The sequence below is a fragment of the Phoenix dactylifera genome, chromosome 3 (genome assembly GCF_051530095.1).
Source record: "Phoenix dactylifera cultivar Ajwa chromosome 3, Ajwa_hap1_PhDact_Kaust_v1.1, whole genome shotgun sequence".
NCBI classification, from domain to species: Eukaryota; Viridiplantae; Streptophyta; class Magnoliopsida; order Arecales; family Arecaceae; genus Phoenix; species Phoenix dactylifera.
This window is the reverse complement of record NC_143192.1, coordinates 1,239,784-1,261,161: the sequence shown is the minus strand read 5'-3', so window position 1 is coordinate 1,261,161 and position 21,378 is coordinate 1,239,784. Positions and strand designations below refer to the sequence as shown.

Here is a 21,378-nt window from a genome sequence, read left to right as displayed (position 1 = left end):
AGAGAGAGTATGGTTTTATAAATAGGGGGAGAAGGTAACGTGAAAAGTAGAATGAAATTCTCTTTGATAGTTGAGAGAGCTCTTGCAGGCATGAGGCTTCTTTATGAGAAGAAACCAATCTCTTTATTTTGGCTTTTATTTTTTTCTAAATAAATTTATTTTTCTCTTCCATTTTTTCACTATTATTTTTTTTTGCAATTTTTTACAAATTGTATTTTTATGTTTGGTGTTTGTTCGGGATCTTGGGCTAAGAGTCCGATCTACTCCGGATAGCTTGTCATTCTATATACCGCAACTTATAGTTGCATAGTTTTGTTTTATGTTTTCCAAAAGAGTTTTTTTTTTTTTTAAATAACAACCTACCTTTCAATATAGAGCCTTGGTTGCTAATATGAATTATCAAGATGCTAATGTGATTCATTATAAGACTTCTAAATATCACAAATCTTTCAATTGTGTGAGATCTGCAAGATCATAGGGATCTATGGTTCTTTTCATGTTAGCATTGACAAATTTTGCAGGTGTGAGCATTAAGTAATTAAAAGCATATTTTCCACTTCCAATCAATGTCTTGAAGATTATAATCCTCACCATCCTTCAAACTGCTTTATGTTATAAACATGTAGTAACAATCATTATTTTTCCAGTACTATAGATTGGAAACTTTGTATTTGCTTAGATTTGTTTGAAGATCAGATACGAAGTGTTATAATGATTTTTATTTATTTTCTAGTAGTGCATAATATGTTGTTATTACTTGTTGCAATTTATTAATTTAGCTGATAGAGAAAGTTGTACTTAAAAATTCTATATTTTTCTATAAAATAATAGTACAAATGATAAAAGAACCTGATGGTGTAACAAGATACAATGCTAATAAAGAAGAAAAATTATTTTTCAATGAGCCATTATTATTAAGATTACTTTTAATTCTTATTGATGATAAACCAAATAATTATTCATAATTTTGTTTGACAGAATTTGTTAATTACAACTTATTGCCAGAGATGCAACGATGCTTAACCTTGGATTTAGAAAATAAAGAATAAAATAAATTAAAGTATATTTATATATAATTAAGGCAAAAAATAGGGTAAATGCTTCAATTCACATTCACCATACTGCAACACATTATTGCATAGGTAAGTTTTATGTCTTTCGTTCCTCTTAGCAATCTTACGATGGTTTGGAAAGAACATGCAGCCCTTAATTGCTCGTATGAATTATCTAAAGGCTAATGTGATTTCATTATAAGATTTTTAAAAATTGAAAAAAAATTGAAGTGTCTCAGATTTGCAATTCATGAATCTTTTCATACTACATTGATAAATTGTGCAATCATGAGCTTGAACAATTAAAAGCATATTTTTCATTTCCAATCAAGTGCTTGAATATGTCGATCAACTAACCTATACATGCATAAATACTTACATAAATACATATATGTGTACATACATGCATACATACATATAAATACATGTGGACATGCACATATAAGAATGTTAAAATTATACTCATAAAGCAGCCCAAAGCATCAGCTATAAGTTGGTCAAAAGGTTGGAGATGGAATTTCCTCACTATTGGGTTTAATTGGTTTAGATAATTTTACATCCATCAATGAATGGAAGCAGTGTTCATCTTGGGGAAAATTGTCAGCATGCTCCTCTTCCTTGGAGAAAGTCCTGAATTTAAATTCGCTAAGACGCTTGTAAACGACGAGTACATCGTTGAGATGTAGATTCATATGGTTGCTTATAAAGTTAAACTTGTATTATTAGGTCAGGCTAATTCTAAATTATAATATCTAAATCAAGATTTGTGTGATTGTTTTTTTAAGAAAAAAAAAAGAGTGAGATTGTTGTTCATATATATTCATGGGGTCCCAGCTAAATAATTGAATAAAATATCTTAGTATGAATGCAAGAGCCGGGATTCAAGTCCAGCCTTTAGTTCATAATCAATGAATTATTGCTGAAAGTTGCCCCATCTTCTTCTAAGAAGGAGGACAAATTGTCTTGGTCCCAACAGATGGATGCCACACTAACATCTTTGGGCAGCAGAAGCCAGACACTTGGAAAGAAGAATAATGATGCAAGGGAATGAGCAGGGTGGGGAATATTTCTTCCTCCTTTGTGTGGAGCCTTTTTAACAACATCATGACATCAATGAAATGTTTGGTGGTGTTTCCCACCTTTTTTTTTTTTTAATTTACAACAAAAAGGAAGAAGAGTGAGAGAGAATGAACTAAGGTGCTAAAATAGGTGATATTTTTGCAATGATGAATTAGGCCATTGATTGCAACCTTTCTACCTCCATGATTACTCAAATAAATAGGTGGGTGAAGGGCCAACCAATGAACCATATCAACGGTTGGGCAGAACATAGTGGGGCCCTCCAAAAAGAACTACTCTTTTTCACAAAGATATGCTGCTCAAAATTTCTCTTTCTGCTTCACATCGTTGAATCTTTTCCCAGTCCATGAAATGAGACTTATAAATCGTTTACCCCCATATGACTCACAAAGCATGTTATCTTTTGCCCCCCTATTTCGTCTCCCTTCTGGTGTTCTCTGAGGTCAAGCCTTCATTTAGTGGGTGAGTTAGTCTTGCCGAACTCAATCTTTGTGCCCAACGGCCATTCCTGCGTGTGCTTATAAATTGTTGTAATGGTTTTTTCTTAGATGCAGCACATCGTACTTGCTTAAATGTTCATTTGTATTTCTATGATACAATGTTCCACGGTGGCACTAAAATTTGGTCCATGACAAAGCAAGAGGTGCTTTTCAAGCCCGCTTGCTGAAATTGCATCCAAAATGTTGATAGCCAAATAACATCAAGAGAAAAAAAAGGTTGCATGGATAGGGACTCATATTAGAGAGGCATTGAGAAGTGTGAACAGGTATTTATGGGCTGCATTCCTGTTCTATCTTATGATTTTGACACCTATAATTAAATCTTTTATACGTAAGCTCCATTTTTTGTTATATTTTTCCTGTGGTGATGTTAGATTATAATTGACACCAAGTTTTCTATGATTTTTGACAACAAAATTTTTACTGTGCAACTTACTCCAGAAACCCCATTCATGTAGATCTGAAGTTTAGATATTGATACTGTAACAGAGAGTAAAATTTGAAGTATGGGCAGCAAAGACCCTTGTCAAGATTGATGCCATAAAAATACCACTCAAATACCACTTCATAGGAATGCAAAGAGACTTGCGTAACAAATTGCTCCAAAGAAATCAGGCATGACACATAACAATAGAAAATCCTCCCCTGCCACACTTTTTCTTCCAAGAAACAACAAAGACCTTCCAACTGCCAACCAAATACATAGACTCTTTTCAACCACTCTGAAAAATGAAAAGGAAAGCTCAATTTCCTCCTTATTTCAGTGCTGGAATGGTTGAAAGTTTACAATAGAAGGCAGTTCAAGAAAAATAAAGATTAGAAATACAGCACAAATGGATAAAATCATAGCATGACAAAAACATCGACCAAACTGTAAACTTGTTACGGCAGCCTAGCATATGACAAGATATATTTAATATTTAAATCCTTTGATCACCTAAAAATAGCTGTGAAGAACAACCAATATCTTCGAATGTTGTAGTATATGATGACAATCGACATGAGTAGATATGACTTATCCTTTACAGAGAAAGAGAAAAGCACCAAATCAGCTTTTAGAAACATTCTTTATGCAATTCCCGGCTTGGTTATTCACAACATTCACCAGATTTTTGGGCCAACACAACCCCAAGAGCAACAATTAAGGCATACATGGAATTTGGCAACCTCTGCACTACTTTGCCCACACCAGGCACCCCTTCAGTGGCTCTCTTTGTCATCAGCGCCACTGTTGGAGTCACCACCAATGCAAGTATCAGATTCCGACTGACTGTAGTTATGGTATCAGCTGTCAATTCATGGATGAATTCTGCAAACTCTTCACGGTCAAGAAGCCCATCAAGGTTAATATCATATTCCTGCATGAAGGAAACAGAAAATGATTATGTTTTGCAGATTAATCAAATTACATATTATAGTCACCCTAATATTCTATCAAAAAAGTGTGACCATGCAAATTCTTCTTTAGTCAACTTAATCGTCATTGGATATTTGATGATAGAACGAAGCAATTATGGAAAAGATTATTTGCATGGTGGAAGGTTGATTCCATTCAAATGCTAGCATATCTTTGTGCTCCTCTTTTTGTGACTTCTGAAGTAGCTAGTGTGAAAATCCATGATATTTTTTAGTAATGAGTCCTATGAAGAAATTAAAACATGACCTCATAAGATACTACCAATTGGGTCAAAAGCAAGAGATGTGAGAACTAAGAAGTTAAAAAAAAAAGGATTTGTAAATGAAGATGCATAACTACCAGTGGGACTTCAGAGAAGCAGTTATATGACCAGCACTAAATTATGGACAAGGATAAGATGTCCAGAGAAAAGATGAGGATCTGAGATGTATATGAAAAAGGATGAATAAAAAAGGAGAGGACTATAGAAAGCTTAAAAGAATCAGCAGCAGAAGATAAAAGGAGAATAGATTATTAGGTATATCCACGTGTGGGACTAGTAAGAATGGGGTACATTGAACCGCCCTGATTGGGGAGGGGGGTTGCAGGAATACGGTCCTAAAACCAAGTCAGAGCTACATTGCTCATTTAGTAGCAGGAAACTTCGATCCAGGGTGAGATACCCACTTTGGAAACTCAAACTTGCATTCTCTTCCTGACCATTTCTTTTATTCGCATATTTGTTTAAAATATCCACTTCCCTGCACCTGCACATGCTCTTGATTTGGCAACTAAGATTGCTCACACAATAATATGGATGTTGGGGCTGGACAGTGGCATGAGTTGGTTTCTTTGTAACTCAGTGAGTGAGAGAGAGAGATGACAATTTGACAATCTGCTGACTATATTGAAATATTCTGATGACATATAAGCACATTAAAAATTTGAACCAAGAAATTGAAGCATATTAAATGAAGATGTATTACCTACAAAATAGTTATAATCAAGAAAAAATAGATTAACCTATCTATGAAAAAAACCCATAGTTGATTATGGGGTAACTAACAAAAGAAGCATGTCCCATATATAAAACTAATTCATAAAATTTAAATCCTTACATACAGTAAATTAAGCAAATCGATGTCCCAAAACTATGTTACAGTTTTCCTAAAAAATACAATTCATGTTTCAGCAATAAATCATAACAACTGCAATATTCTTTCCTATTAACAACTGCAATATTCTTTCCTATAAAAAGGTTTTCATTGGTAAAAATCAAAGAAAATATCCCGCAAGTATAGGAACCCATATGAGCTTCAACACATTTCCAGCATTGGCAGCTCCGTCAAGAACCTAGGTGCCTTGGCACAAAGCATCAATCACTCTTTCATGGAAGCAACACAAAAATCTTAAAATAATTTCCATTCTGAAGGGCTTGGCTTCGACAACCAGGGAAAAGTTAGTATCCATTCCCCCAAATGTGTGGGACACGGTCTCTCGTTTACAAATGAATGTTTAAACAATAACATCTTGAGCCTTGAGTTTAGCCAATATGCATGTTATTCGTGTCATGTGAAAAATGACCAATTCAAATATATGGTAACTTGAGGTAGGTTATAGCTTTGGATTGTGATACTTGTCTTGTGAAAGAATGAAGCCATTTGGACTGATAAAGAAACAATGGGCTCATCCAATCTTCTCAATTCACAAGCACATCTAAGCCATCTAGGATTCACCTTCAATTCCCAGACTTTATGTTTTCCTTGGAAGGTATTGCAAGATAAAAATATATAACAGCAGTGCTACGCAAAGTTACGCTTGTGCATCTGCTGATACCCACATGCCACTGGAATACTCTGTATGACAAATTATTTGATTGTCATGCTGCCACCGTGTATTCACGATTTTTCCATTATTATCCAGCAGACTTCAGATGGTTTAAGGATTCACTCCTAATACTATTTCTTAGGTTAAAGAAGTCAATTTTGCAGAATCAAATGAACCCAATTAACAAATCTTAGCCTTCAAGTGTGCTAACTGTTTATCTTCACTTTCTATAGAAAGACCACAAATTTAATAGAAACATTTACATACCAGATTTCCTTGATAAACCTTTGTTTGTCACCCATTCAAAACCATATTCAGATAACTTCTATCTAATTGGGTTGCTCTATTTCTACCCAATAATTTTGATCTAAAAGAACACATACAACGTTTTACATTAATTTATCACTAGCATCCTAGCATGGATCACGCACTTGCAGAAATATAGTGCTTTCAATTTGAACTACACTGCATCTAGAAGTGTAATTCTTCATGCACAGAATTACAAGCATGCGACCATGTCTCTGATACTTCAATGTCATTTTATTAGGAATGCAAGAGCACTTAGATGCCATGATTGAGATGGTGAATATAAGACATCCTCTATCATCATGGACATAGAAGACATCTTCTATGTCATGATTGAGATGGTGAATTATAAGACATCTTTTGATACACTTTGTTCATGACCTTAATGAACCATCATGACTTGCTGTCATTTACATCAGGAAAAAGAAAAAAGTCTTTTTAACTCACAAGTTTTCTTCTATTTCACCTCTTGGTCATAGATAGAGTACCTTGAATGTTCTAATGTTCTGAATGCACGAATAAAGTACAGAAATTATCAAAGGAACAACTATCGAGGCACAATTCATGAATAAACAAAAAAAATATTAGAAAGAGAGGGCAAGGGACATAATGTATGCCAAACAAATGTGAACTTACAAAGTAGGAAAGAGTATTTTATTTTCATACCTAAACCAAACTAGTTCTGGTACCATGCTTCTGTAAGCAAAGGGTACATGAGGGACAATGAAGAATAGATGAATTATTTTCGAAAATTACTTTTTTTTTAACTTCAAATATGTTTCTTCTTGTTTTCATAGCTTTACACCAAATCGTCTCAAGATTATATCTTTGGTAAGAAATCGAGAAATAAACACTTGATTGATAATCAAGTGAGAATCTAATCAAACTACAAAAAAAAAAAATATTTTATAAGAGACTCAAATCTAAGGAAAGTACAGAAATTACAATGGAACATACTTTTCAAATTCCAAATAAATCCACCCAAACAGTCTGCCAAAAACTTCATAGTTACTGCTAAAAGTACTCATGAGTTAAATAGGTGAGATATGACCTAAAGAATGAGCGGGATGAGGTGGATCATACTTGACCTTATCTGCTTTCTATTGTTCTGAACGCACGGATAAAGTACAGAAATTATCAATGGAACAACTATAGAGGCACATTCATGAATAAACAAACCAAAAAATTATTAGAAAGAGAGGGCAAGGGACATAATGCATGCCAAACAAATGTGAACTTACAAAGTAGGAAAAAGTATTTTATTTTCATACCTAAACCCATAATATATCATACTGGCCTGAATCGAACGGTACGAAACGTACCGTACTGTACTAGTTCGGTACCGAAATCCGGTATAGGTGGCGTACCGGCGCTTGGTACACTAAAAAAATTCCGTACCATACCGTATCTACATTGTGTTTGTGTGGCACCAGTACATGGTTTGATATAGAAATGGTGAACCTTGCCTAAATCAAACTACCTCCGGAACCATGCTTCTGCTTCTGCAAGCAAAGGGTACATGTGGGACAATGAAGAATAGATGAATTATTTTCGAAAATTACTTTTTTTTTACTTAAAATATGTTTGTTCTTGCTTTCATAGCTTTACACCAAATCGTCTCAAGATTATATCTTTGGTAAGAAATCAAGAAATAAACACTTGATTGATAATCAGGTGAGTATCTGATCAAACAACACCAAAATTTTATTTCATAGGAGACTCAAATCTAAGGAAATGAATATTCTACTCCCAAACTGAATCATCTCTATAAACCACAGCAATCATATGATTCCAGACTGAAAAGATCAACAACAATCAGCGTTAGAACAAAACAAAGCTAACGGACTCTTATCAAACTATTCCATCATACACACCAACCAGCTAACTAAACCCTAATCAAAACAAATTAAAGAATATTTTTAACGAAATCCAGCAATCCTAATGGACTGCATTCACTAAAATCGTACGAATCAAAGTTAGGCCGCACCACAACCAAATCGAAGCATACCCGTATCATAGCTTTCAGCTTCTCCCTTGAGGGAGGGTCGTGATGAGGCCCAGGCAAGCGCTTGTTGATCTCACTGTAATCCAGAAAACAATCAGAGCAGGAATTAAAGAACCTAACAGATTAACTCAGAAAAAAAAAAAAACAAATCCTAAGAAAAATCAGACTACTTGTAGACGCGAAGGACGGCGATGTAGAGATCCGGGAAAGAGAGGCCGCCCTCCGATTTGGAGTCGGCGTCGCTGATATGGTCGAAGACGTGATCGGTTATCTTCCGTATTTGCCTCTCCTTCCACTGCCTCCCTGCCCATATATCTCTCTCCATGGACTAAGTTTTTGAATAATATTGAGATGGATAAGAGAGGAGGAAGAACGGGGAATAAGGGAAAGGGAGATACCATGGATTTTATCCTGAATAGTGGCCAATACCTGCCCCATCGGCGAGAAGACAGACGCTCAGATACACAGAGGGGGGAGGGAGAGAGGGAGCTCTCAGAAGTTGGTAGGGAGAGAGAAAGAGAGATGGCGAGAAGGACGGAGGGTTTAAAAACTAAAAATTCGGTAGCGACAGGAGGGAAGGAAGAGGGGAAGTATCTTGGGAATCTGACCATTTTTTCTCGATTTCTTTATGTCTTTTTTTTTTCTTTTCTTTTTTTTGCTGCTTAGGCGGAGTGAGACGCGAGTGCGGAGACCTCCCATAAAATCAGGAGACAATATATCATGGAGAGCAGTGGGCAGCTCTCCTCCCTGCATCCATAAAGTACCGCCTGAGTGACTGACCACGTAAAAGGCCACCCAATCAGCGATCCTATTAGTCTCCCTATAAACATGTCTGGTCAGAAAAGCGTCTCTATCTCTATCCATGATCCAAATATATTGAAGTAGGGGATGATCTCACCCCGACATAAAAATTTGGATCATTTCTCGATTTATGCATGTCATCTTTATACAGAGGTCATGCTAATCTTCTCTGTATCGTTCCAATTTTGTCGGATGTCTCTGAAGAGGCTTATGTGCTTTTTGATAGATAAGCCAAATCAATTTTTAATCATAGATAGATTAATTTATTTTTACTTATTTATTAAACATGTTGGATTCATATTTCGCTTACACTCATTCAACCATCAAGCTTTCGCAGCCCATAAGATTCAGGCCGCCCAACTCTAAACCTGCTATAGCCCCAGTCCTAATTACAGTAGTACAATCTACGAATTTTATAGAATTTTTGCTTCAATCATCCAAACAAATCTTTAGAGGATTTAGAACCCAGTTGGAGTCTATGACTCCGGACCTTGGTCCATGAGTGCATTACATTGACAATTCTTTTATTCTCTTCTCTCTTCTCATTATATTTCGACTCCTCCATGCTCTCTAAGCCACCTAGTTTGTAAGATTCTTTTGCTCTATTCAAGATCCAAACCTTTGGCCTAACTCCATATTTGATTCTTTTTTCAGGTGTTCCGAAGCTTCACAACATATTGCCTTTCTTGGTTAAAAATGCAAAAATAATAAGGGGAAATTGAAAATCAAGGCAAGCTCCATTCTCATCCAAAGGGAGAGGCTTTGTTCAATAAAGACAAGAAAAATAAAAATGCTTTTGGGGGTTTAATAATGGGCAGGAATCAAGTGCATCCAAATATGGAAGAAAGAGATTAGCTACTTCTGATAATCCTACCATATGTCAAATTTGTAGAAAAAAAGTTGGGCATTCACCTATCTAATGTAGGTATCAATTTAATCACTCTTTCCAAGAAGAAGATATTTCTAAAGCATTTGCTTGTATAACTTTAGCCAATAATCATGATTGAGATTGTTTCATAGTCGGCGGTGCTGCTTTTCACATGTTCATATCACTTCGAGGTCTCCGCCGATGATTTTGTGATTAAGGACGGGAAAATAGGGAAGGTGGTAGCATCCAAGAACTCGATAAGGTGATTTATGTGCCATCACCTTATCATCAAAGGCACTATTCTCTACATGATTCAAGGTCGTTGATGAAGATGTATGACATGAGCAGTTGCAACTTCCACAATTCAAGGTAATTTGATTTCTCAAGGATAAAGGAATGAATCTAGTAGAAGGAAACGATCAAAGCAAGGCCACTTATGAAAGTGGTCAACTAGGAAAGGTCTGGTAGATTGCCTTCCCTCTCTATTTCTAATAGTAATCAATCATCTAAGAAATTGCATTATGATTTATGGTCCTATCACCTCGGTTCAAAATTTTTGCTTTGTGGATGATAAGACTTGAATTGCAGAGATATTTCCATTGAGGTAAAGATCTGACTATTTTTACTGTTTCCTTCCATCTGAAAAATAGATGGCATGACAATTTGAAAAACTATAAAAATATTTCAATTGGACGGTGGAGGAGAATTTATGAGAGCCGATTTTATTGATCACTTCAAATATCCAGAATAGTCCATCAAAAGTCTTACCCACGCACATAAGCACAAAATAGAGAAGTCTGAATGTAAACATCACAACATTTGTGAGATTGATTTGACAATGACGTTCCAAAAGTAAAGTGTCTCAAAAATATTGTGCCGAAGCCTTTCTAATTGCTATGTTTATTATAAATAGATTGTTTTCAATTGGGCCCGGCCCGAGCTCAATTGGGGCGGTTCGAATTATCCGTTGAGGCTAAAAATAGGTATGGCGATTAAACTTTAACATTTTATAATATTGCTTCATATATAAATAAGCTAGCTAAAAATTGGGGTCACTCATCCTGAGCTGACCCGACCCATTTGCACCCGTAGTCATCAGCTTATTTGTTTGGATATGAGAGAAACTTCAACCTTTGATGCAATATGAGAGAAAAATTTGGGTCCAAGAAAAGATTGTCGCTTCTATAATAATTTCAAAAGTACGACATTGTATATAGATACACACGCAAACCAAGCTTTTTTTACAAAAGTCAAAACTAAGCTATCATCATGTTATAAAATAGGCTTAATGACAACTATCCTTTTCGTTCATACGTAAATTTAAATATACCTATCAAATTGAATATATCTTCTTGTTCTAGTGATCAATTTTTCTTTTTCTAAAAGAAACTAATAAATTATTATTATTACTATTTAGATCTAAGTGCATGGCAAATATTCCATGACAATGGGAAACAAACAGTTATGATAGGGCCCTCTCATTTTGGGAACATGCATGCCATTTAAACAACAGTGCATGATTGGATAAAATATTGAAACCTTGCTTTTTGGCTTGGGGCTCACCATTGGAGCCCTTAGGACTTCAAGTGGGAACCCACGAACACCGGGGGACAAGGTGGAGCGCCATCTTATAGTTGGTCTACTCATTCAAACGGCCAGTCTCGTTGTTATCACGTGACAAACCAACGCTAGTATAATACGAATCCGAGATCTCGCCCTCCATCATCTTGTCTTGCGAATCTCAAAGCACGCCATAGATGGACTCCCATCTCATCTAACCGTCTATTTTTCAGCATTCCGTATTGGATGAGGGCAAATCCGTAGATATAACAGAGGTTAGTGGCATTTGACCGCAGTCCTTAGAGAGCGCTCCGTCGTCGTCGGGTAGTTCTATATACACCCCCCCTATTGCTCAGGACACCCCCCAAAAGCCAAAAAAAAAATACCCAAACTAACCTTTAGTGTAATTACCATATTGCCTTTGAAATTTTCTCATACACCCCCCCCCTTCCTCCTCCTCCGTTTCGTTTTGAAAAGAAAAAAAAAAACCCCCCCTCAAACCCCCCTTAAACCCCTCGATCCATTTACATCGTTTAGGCGATCTTTGAAGGAGATTTAAGCCCCATTCGAAGCATGGACAAGCAACTAGTGATTTGGGACGAAGAATCGGCCGCAAAGGTACGTGTTCCACCTTGTTTCGAAATTTTTTTTTTTTCACGATTCGTGCTCCGTTCGGCACTGGATCGCCGAACAAAAGGCTTCTGTTCGGCTGAACAGTGCCGAACAGAAGCCTTCTGTTCGGCAACCCTCAACCGAACTCTTCTGTTCGGCTGCACAGTGCCGAACAGAAGGCTTCTGTCCGGCACTGTGCAGCCGAACAGAAGGGTTCTGTCCGGCTCTGTGCAGCCGAACAGAATGCCGGCGACGAGAGGGAGAAGGGGGAACGGGGAGGTTTTGGGCGTTGGCGAGGTGCTTTGGGCGGAACAGTTCAAAGGGAGACGGAGGGGGTTTGGCCGCCGGCAAGGTGCTTGAGGCGAGGTTTTTTGGGCAGAAGGGAGAAGCCGGCGGGTGTTTTGGAGGGGAAGAGCGGGGTGGGGGGGTTTGGGGGGTGTAGAGAGCAATTTAGGTGAGGGGGTGGGGAGGGTGAGGGGTAATTTAGGAATTTTTAATTTTAGGGGTGTCCTTAGCAAATGGGGGGTGTAGAGAGTATTTAATTTTTTTTTAATTTTTGGGGGGTGTCCTGAGCAATAGGGGGGGTGTATATAGAACCACCCGTCGTCGTCCCCTCCCTCCAGCGTCCGGCTACAGCTCGTCTTGCGTCGCCGCTTTCAAACGGCTTAGCTGGCGATTGATGCCCTCTCTCCTCCCCGCTCCACCGCCGCCGTTCCCCTTCTTCCCACATCCGCCGCTATAAACCCCATCCCATGGCCCTACCCGTCTATTTGCGACAATAATAATTCCCTAATCCTATTTCCACACGGAAGAAAGGAACGGCAAAAAAAAAAAAAAAAAAAAACCCGAGTACCGAAACAGCGTTTCTTTCCTTCTTTCTTTTAAAATTAAATCCCCCCCTCCCCCAGTCGCACCGTCCCTCTCTTTTCTTGGTCAGTTCCGAACTCTTCCCCCCTTTTCTTGATCGGCGATCCTTCCGAAGGTTGCTCTCCTCCGCCCGGCGGATCGCCGCCGGAGCTGATCGATTCCCTCTCCGGTGTTCGGTCGGTCTGGTGTTCTCCGAATCTGGGCCCCTAGGTTTTTGAATTCTCCGCGTTTTCTCTTCTTTGGATCGAGACCAAGAAATGTTTGGTTTGTCTTGATCGAGGGTTCTGCTGCTTTTTTCGCGGATATTTGGGCATTTTGTTTGTGTGGATAGCTGAGACTGAGTTTTTCTTTGGCCGGCGGATCGGCCGGAACCGATCGAGTCCTCGCTGGAGGTTTGCCTGCGGCCGATCGGGACTCTGGAGTGGTCGCCGGATTGCGGGAGGACTTGTTCGTTCTGGAGCCGTCCGTGTGAATATGGGTTTATCCGAAGATTAGAATTTAAAGGTTCTTTGAATTCTCCGCCTTCTTTTTGTTTCGTCTGCGTCCAGTCCAAGAACGGTTGGAATTGCGTTGATCGAGGGATCGAATTAAACTTTGGTGGTTGGCTCGGGTTGGGGTGGCCCGATCTCTATCTCTGCTTGTGTGGTGTTTGGGATTATGAGGTAGAAATCTGTTGCAGGTTTCCGGGGGTAGAGGGCTGGAGAGAGGAACAATGTCAAAGGTGGTCTATGAGGGATGGATGGTCCGGCATGGGCGGAGGAAGATCGGCCGCTCGTTCATCCACATGCGCTACTTTGTCCTCGAGACCAGAGTTCTCGCCTACTACAAGAGGAAACCTCAGGACAATATGGTACGTCGAGACCTCCACTGGCTTATCTCTCAAATTTTTCTCTGTTTCTTCCTAATTTTTCATTTGATTTTTGTTGTGCTAGAAATATGAAGTGATTAAGTTGGAGTTTATACCTCCTACTATTGAGAGCTATTGAACGTCTAATTCTACTTTAAATTTGATTTTTCAATTTTATCATCTTATTTTTTTTACATATGAAACGTTTCAGTGTCTTGACTCACTCTTTGGGAATATTTAGGTTCCGATCAAGACTCTTCTTATAGATGGAAATTGCAGAGTGGAGGATAGGGGGCTCAAAATGCATCATGGACATGTAAGTCTTTCATCTTGATCCGAGATTTAACATAGAATCTTGTACTTAATATTAAGTTCATTTGTTCGATCAACCATGCATCCCAGCGATTGGGAGTTTCCTTCCTGCCAGACCTAAAATCATCTAATCTAATGACTTCTCCTGGCGAGCCCCTTTCTCCTTTTTTATCATTTTTTAATCAAATAATTCTATAATAGTGCTACCAGTGTCATCTTGTGGGGTGCAGGAATCATAATTTCTCCTTCCACAAGTGAGATAACGAAAAGTTTTCAGTTGTCACTTAAATCTGCCTGATACTGCTGTGCTTAGATTTCAAAAACATGTCTCCCAACGCAAATATCTAGGATAAAGGTCGCTGATTTGGATTTATGTAGTTTTTACATTGATAGCAAAGGAGGTCATTACTTATCAGAAGAGCCATATTTGAAAAACTTGCACTCTTGCATCCATGCCACCACTATGAGGTGAATTTTGGTCTTCATATAAGATTATTGTCCACCTTGATCCTTTCAAAAACATCTACTTTAAAACATAAAAACATAAAAAATCCTAAAATACCTCATTAAAAGCAGATTCAAAAGCTTAATTCTTTTAAGCAATAACCATCTATGGCTACCTTCTTCAAACGGTAATGCAATTTCCATGGTGAAGTCATGGTGGAGGTATTGGTCATTTTTCATCTCTTTTTTTCTTTTAGGGAAGCATAAATTGTTGACTGCAAGCATCTAAATTGCATATTATCCATGAATAATGTTCTACTAGTCCAAACTAGTCGATCAAAAAGTTGGATTCTAGGAATGAAAAAACCAAGTGATGTTTGACAATTGCTTAAATCTTTATATAGCAACATGTTAGGAGGATTTCATGGAGAATCATCAATATTCTATATACATGATGGAGTTGCATGAATGGTTTTAGTGAGAAAGGACCATCATTGCTATACTACTTGTTGCTGGTGGTCCAAACCGAGAACGATTGGCACAGCGGTGTGAACGGGGTTCCGTTTGAGTTGCCTTGGTTGGTGTTGATTGCGCTCCACCTTCCACCGGAAAACCTGCAAGCAAGCCTCGCACCACCACTGGGGTAGTGGGGGCCCTCCGACGATCAAGTCAGAGGAGATTGGAGGAGAAGGAGAGATAATAGTAGCAAGTAAGAGAATGCACTGGAAGTTCTTGCTTACCCCCCCTTCTCCCCCCAGCCGCATATATACCAGGCTGGGGGGTCTTTCAGGGAGGTTCGTCATCATGGGGCACGATGGAGCTGCCACTGACACGGCCGTTACAGGGCGTCGTGGGGCAGCGCTGGGTACGGACATGACAGGGCGTAGTGGAGCTCCGCCTTGTACGGCCGTTACAGGGGATCGTGGAGCAGCGCCAGATACAACCGTTGCAGGGAGTAGTGGAGCAGGAGGCTGCGGCGTGCCTCTGGGGAATAGCCTGTCGTTGTCGAGAGATGTCCGACTCGGGGTCGGGCTGCGGAGACGAAGATGTCCGACTCGGGGTCGGATTGCTGGATCAAGGGGCTGCCGACTCGGGGTCGGGCTGCGGAGCCGAAGATGTCCGACTCGGGGTCGGATTGCTGGATCAAGGGGCAGCCGACTCGGGGTCGGGCTGCGGAGCCGAAGATGTCCGACTCGGGGTCGGATTGCTGGATCAAGGGGCAGCCGACTCGGGGTCGGGCTGCGGAGCCGAAGATGTCCGACTCGGGGTCGGATTGCTGGATCAAGGGGCTGCCGTAGTCTTCCTGGGCGCGCGTGCCGGTCACGTGGGGCATGGTGGCTAAGTTCCCCCGTAACAGTAGCCCCCCACTTCCGAGCCTGGAACCAGAAGGGGAACGGGTGAAGGGAGTGATGCTTCGAGATTGCCGCCATCCCTCGGAGAGGCGCGCGCGCTTCGAGCTCCCCGCCTTCTTTATGGCGTATGGCGGTTGTTGCTGACCTGGCAGTCTGAGGATTTCGGCGGACATCCTTCCTTAATGGCGTCGATTCGCCTTTGGGGCGCGAGCGACCCTTCGGCATCCAGGCGTCCTCTGGCGTCACCGAGGCGTCACCCACCTTTCCGCCTATTTAACCAAGTTGTATGGGTCTTGGCCCTGAAACAATGAAAGTTAATGCAAATAGAGTTTCTTCATTTCACTTTCGTCCTTCTTCTTTTTAACTCTTGGTAGCGTCTCGCTGACTCCCGACTCTTGAAATTCTTCTGGCGCTAGGCCAGGTATCTGAGGGTTAGGCCTCAGGGAATTCTTCCGGCGCTAAGCCAGGCATCCGAGGGTTAGGCCTCAGGAACTTCTTCCGGCGCTAAGCCGGGCATCCGAGGGTTAGGCCTCAGAAAATTCTTCCGGCACTAAGCCAGGCATCCGAGGGTTAGGCCTCAGAAAATTCTTCCGGCACTAGGCCAGGCATCCGAGGGTTAGGCCTCAGGAAATTCTTCCGGCGCTAGGCCAGGCATCCGAGGGTTAGGCCTCAGGAACTTCTTCCGGCGCTAGGCCAGGCATCCGAGGGTTAGGCCTCAGGAACTTCTTCCGGCGCTAGGCCAGGCGTCCGAGGGTTAGGCCTCAGGAACTTCTTCCGGCGCTAAGCCAGGCATCCGAGGGCTAGGCCTCAGGAAATTCCGCTCGTTGGTCGGCCAAGGCTGGCGCAAGCCGAGGCGACCGGTCGGGGCTTCAGGCTAGTTTGCTCCCGGGATGATCATCGGGTTAGCCTGGCATCCGAGGGCCAAGCCTCGGGAGATTCCGCTCGTTGGTCGGCCAAGGCTGGCGCAAGCCGAGGCGACCGGTCGGGGCTTCAGGCTAGTCTGCTCCCGGGATGATCATCGGGTTAGCCTGGCATCTGAGGGTTGTCAGGCCTCAGGAAATTCCGCTCGTTGGTCGGCCAAGGCTGGCGCAAGCCGAGGCGACCGGTCGGGGCTTCAGGCTAGTCTGCTCCCGGGATGATCATCGGGTTAGCCTGGCATCCGAGGGCCGAGCCTCGAAAAATTCCGCTCGTTGGTCGGCCAAGGCTGGCGCAAGCCGAGGCGACCGGTCGGGGCTTCAGGCTAGTCTGCTCCCGGGATGATCATCGGGTTAGCCTGGCATCCGAGGGCCGAGCCTCGGGAGATTCCGCTCGTTGGTCGGCCAAGGCTGGCGCAAGCCGAGGCGACCGGTCGGGGCTTCAGGCTAGTCTGCTCCCGGGATGATCATCGGGTTAGCCTGGCATCCGAGGGCCGAGCCTCGGGAAATTCCGCTCGTTGGTTGGCCAAGGCTGGCGCAAGCCGAGGCGACCGGTCGGGGCTTCAGGCTAGTCTGCTCCCGGGATGATCATCGGGTTAGCCTGGCATCCGAGGGCCGAGCCTCGGAAAATTCCGCTCGTTGGTCGGCCAAGGCTGGCGCAAGCCGAGGCGACCGGTCGGGGCTTCAGGCTAGTCTGCTCCCGGGATGATCATCGGGTTAGCCTGGCATCCGAGGGCCGAGCCTCGGAAAATTCCGCTCGCTGGTCGTGCGCCTGTCGCTTGCCGCCCGACGGAATTTCTCCGTGGCCAGCTGCGATCGTGTTTCTCCTCCTCTCCAAGCGTCGCCTGGGGAACACCAGATGGGCATTAAATGCTAATTGAGGGGTTACCTGGGAAATCGGATCGCCAGTTGCTGCTTGCGAGGAGTGTCAGTTAAGCGGCCGCGATACGCGCGTTCTTCGAGGCGGATGCGGCCTGGGCGCGAGCGGAGATATGTGGACCTAGGGGTACAGGCCACCCGGAGTGTCCTGCACAAAGAATGCGATTAAGGAGAATAACGTTTAGGAAATCGCGGGAAGATACGCCTCGAGAGCCGGATCGGCTCCGGATTCAATGCGCCCGCATTTATTGGAGCCACCCGCATCGGAACGACCGGGGGGCCGCAGTTTGGCTATAAATATAGGTGCAGGTGCGATGGAGCCTGCCAAGCCGGAGCTGTTCAGGTTGCCATGGATCGTGGGCCTCCTCTCCGGCGCATGGTTGAGAGACCCCTACCGAAGGAACGGGAGGCGCGCCCTTCGCGACTTCCGCCAACTAGCCGTTTCATCTGGGATCAACAAGGAGGTTCTCCCCGGCGGAACTCCGCTCTAGGCGTTTCATCCGGGATCACGTCTTCCCTCCTTGAAGTTCAGCCTCCCGATTGAGCTCCGCACCAGACGCTTGATCCGGGACCGCGCCTCCATATGCTCTTCTCCCTTGTATTCCTTCTCTCCCCTAACACTGGGGAGGACCGGAATATCCCTTGGAGGTGGCGTTCCCCTGGAGGCAGCGGGAGCTTTTTCTGCGGCGGCTCCTCGTCTTTTTCGTGAGGCGTGGATGGCGCCTCTGGGTAGGAGCAGTGTGGACTTCTCCTTCGTCCACTTCTTCTTCATCCGCGCCGGCTCTTCGTCTTTTTCGTGAGACGTCGATGGTGCCTCCGGTTGGAAGCACCCACTTCCGGTGGGATTGCAGCCGCTTCGGATGGAGGTTTCGGGATCCCAGATTTTCAGCTCCTCGGAGTCTCCACCTCTTCTTTACTTTCTTTACACCCTAATTCCCCTCTGGGAATTCCTTGTAATCACACGAGCACGCCATTGTAACCAGAAATTATTGAAATGAAAAGTGTTATACATTTTTGAACTGTCTTTCTGGCATTGTCGTTCTACTGGTAATACATCCGCAGGTTAGCGGAATTCCAGCTCCTTGGAATTTCTCGACCATCTAGGGCCTCCAACTGGTAGGAGCCAGGTCGGTTTACCCAGCGAACCCTATACGGGCCTTCCCAATTTGGCGCTAGCTTCCCACCTTCCGCAGGTTGAGATGCTTTAGCTCGCCTTAGCACCAGATCTCCGATTCTGAAAAGCTTCGGTCGGACCTTGGAGTTGTAATATCGGGCCACCCTCCGCTGATACATCGCCATCCGAACCTGCGCCATTTTCCTCGCTTCTTCCAAGAGATCCAGGTTCCCTCGGAGTTGCTCCGAATTGGCCTCGGGTCGGTGCGCGGCCACCCGAGGTGAGGGGAGTCCGAGCTCCACGGGGACAACGGCTTCCGTGCCATAGGTTAGGCTGAAAGGCGTCTCCCCGGTAGGGGTCCGATGCGTGGTCCGATACGCCCAAAGGACATTCTCGAGTTCTTCGACCCAAGCTTGCCCCGTCCGACCGATTCGCGCTTTGATTCCTTGGAGGATTGTCCGATTTGTGACCTCGGCCTCGCCGTTGGTTTGGGGATGCGACACAGATGTGAACCGATGCTCGATCCCGAACTCCTCGCAGAAGTCACGGAAATGCTTGTTGTCGAACTGTCGACCATTATCCGAGATGAGGACCCGAGGTACCCCAAATCGGACAATGATGTTCTTCTTCACGAACTTCCGGACTTGCGCCTCCGTGATAGTGGCCAGCGGCTCTGCCTCCACCCACTTGGTGAAGTAGTCGATTGCAACAATCAAAAATTTCCGCTGAGCTGAAGCGACGGGAAATGGTCCGAGGATATCCATTCCCCACTGGGCGAAGGGCCAGGGTGCAGTGATTGGTGCCAAGGGGACAGAAGGGACTCTCTGGACGTTGGCGTGGCGCTGGCAGGCGTCGCATTTCCGTACATGATCCTTTGAGTCCTCCAACAAGGTAGGCCAACAATAGCCTTGCCTCATGATCTTGTGCGCCAAGGACCTAGCCCCCAAGTGTGATCCGCAAACGCCTTCGTGGACTTCGCCGAGGACGTAGGCCGCTTCCGAGGGGCGGAGGCACTTTAAGAGGGGGGCGGTGAACGAGGTCCGATACAGCCTCCCTTCATAGAGTACGTAGTGGGCGGACTTCATAACAAGTCACCGAACTTGATCTTCGTCTTCAGGGAGGATCCCTTCGGCGAGGTAGGCGACAAGCGGGTCCATCCAAGACGGCTCCGGATCAATCGCCATCACCGCTCCAGCCTCGCCGATGCTCGGGGCATCCAGGGTCTCCAAGTAGATCGCCCTCGACAAGTTGTGCGCGTCTGCGCCCACTAAGCGGGACAACCTGTCGGCCCTGGCATTTTCACTTCTTGGGACCTGCTGGATGTCGACACTGCCGAGGTCGGGAATGAGTGCTTGCACTTTCCGGACGTAATTCTGCATGGTCGGGTTCCGGGCCTCGAACTCCCCACGGACCTGCCCGACCACCAGCTGGGAGTCGGTGAAGACCTTCAGGCGTCGGATGCCGAGCTCCTTGGTGAGTTTGAGTCCCGTGACTAGGGCCTCGTACTCAGCCTCGTTGTTGGTCACTGGAAATCCGAACCTCAAGGCATACTCGGCTATCACTCCATCTGGACTGGTAAGGACCAGCCCGGCCCCTCCACCTTCGGGGTTCGACGACCCATCGATGTGAAGCGTCCAAATCGGGAGGTCGAGGCTGGGTGTTTCCGGCGACCTAGGTTCCGCCTCCTGCACCGTGCACTCAGCGAGGAAATCCGCGAGCGCCTGGGCCTTGATGGCGGGTCGGGGCTGGTAGCGGATGTCGAACTCACCAAGTTCTACTGCCCACTTCACCAGCCGTCCCGCATTCTCAGGATTGCTGAGGATCTGCCGCAGCGGTTGATCGGTCAAGAGGGTGACAGAATGGGCCTGGAAATAGGGGCGAAGCCTCCTGGTCGCGGTCAGCAGCGCGAAGGCGATCTTTTCAGCCTTCGTATACCGCGTCTCGGCATCCCGTAGGACCCGGCTGATGTAGTACACAGGCTTCTGGAGCTTTGCCTCTTTCCGAACCAGTACCGCACTGACTGCGGTTGGGGAGACCGCCAGATAGAGGTAGAGCATCTCCCCTTCTTGCGGCTTGGACAGCAGGGGAGGAGACGCCAAGTATTCCTTGAGCTGGTCGAATGCTGCTTGACATTCGGCCGTCCAGAGGAAGTCTTTCGGGCGTTTCAACACCTTGAAGAAAGGTTGGCAGCGTTCGGCCGATTTTGCCACAAATCGTCCGAGCGCTTCGACCCTCCCAGCGAGCTCCTGAACCTCCTTCACTTTGGTCGGAGGGGACATATCTTGGATGGCCTTGATTTTGTCCGGGTTGGCTTCGATCCCCCGCTGGTTGACAATGAAACCGAGGAACCTCCCGGCCGAAGCGCCAAAGGCGCACTTCGCTGGGTTCAGCTTCATGCGAAACTTCCGCAAGGTGGCGAAAGTCTCCTCCAGATCCGCGATGTGCTGGTCTGCATGGCGGCTCTTCACCAGCATATCGTCCACGTACACCTCCATGTTCCGGCCGATTTGCTCTTTGAAGATTTTGTTGACGAGGCGCTGGTAAGTGGCGCCAGCATTCTTCAGACCGAAGGGTATTACCTTGTAACAGTACAGCCCCCGGTCTGTTATAAAGGCAGTTTTCTCCTCGTCCTGTGAAGCCAT

The 21,378-nt window shown here is 44.2% G+C and overlaps 2 protein-coding genes and 1 non-coding gene across 4 annotated transcripts in view; 1 reads left to right on the top strand and 2 right to left on the bottom strand.

Moving 5' to 3' along the window:
- Positions 1-3,542: 3,542 nt before the first annotated feature.
- LOC103724214 (uncharacterized) lies at positions 3,543-8,753 on the bottom strand. The gene is made up of 4 exons (XM_008815407.6): positions 8,565-8,753; positions 8,337-8,469; positions 8,170-8,242; positions 3,543-3,990 (listed from the first exon to the last, which is right to left on the bottom strand). Exons 1-4 carry the CDS (start codon positions 8,602-8,604, stop codon positions 3,721-3,723), a joined length of 516 nt encoding a protein of 171 aa, XP_008813629.2. The 5' UTR covers positions 8,605-8,753; the 3' UTR covers positions 3,543-3,720.
- Positions 8,754-9,072: 319 nt separating this feature from the next.
- LOC113461083 (U6 spliceosomal RNA) lies at positions 9,073-9,175 on the bottom strand. Its single transcript, XR_003383106.4, has one exon. It is a non-coding gene; the product is annotated as a U6 spliceosomal RNA (small nuclear RNA).
- A 3,410-nt stretch (positions 9,176-12,585) lies between these two features.
- The window catches only part of LOC103724215 (protein ENHANCED DISEASE RESISTANCE 2-like), a 48,421-nt gene continuing 39,628 nt past the window's right edge, over positions 12,586-21,378 (top strand). The window contains exons 1-3 of one of the 2 annotated variants that reach the window (XM_088717362.2): positions 12,586-13,378; positions 13,554-13,724; positions 13,963-14,037. In XM_088717362.2, coding sequence (XP_088573488.2) covers positions 13,587-13,724; positions 13,963-14,037 — 213 coding nt within the window. In that variant the 5' untranslated portion in view covers positions 12,586-13,378; positions 13,554-13,586. Of the gene's footprint in view, positions 13,725-13,962; positions 14,038-21,378 lie in introns of both variants that reach the window. The other variant, XM_088717361.2, reaches the window with a different exon arrangement.

Excerpts from the sequence above, each read along its gene's own strand:
- LOC103724214 (XM_008815407.6), bottom strand. The coding sequence starts at position 8,604 with ATGGGGCAGGTATTGGCCACTATTCAGGATAAAATCCATG. Across the intron at positions 8,470-8,564 it reads TATTCAGGATAAAATCCATG|GGAGGCAGTGGAAGGAGAGG; the intron begins GTATCTCCCTTT and ends ATATATGGGCAG. Across the intron at positions 3,991-8,169 it reads AGCTGAAAGCTATGATACGG|GAATATGATATTAACCTTGA; the intron begins GTATGCTTCGAT and ends TCCTTCATGCAG.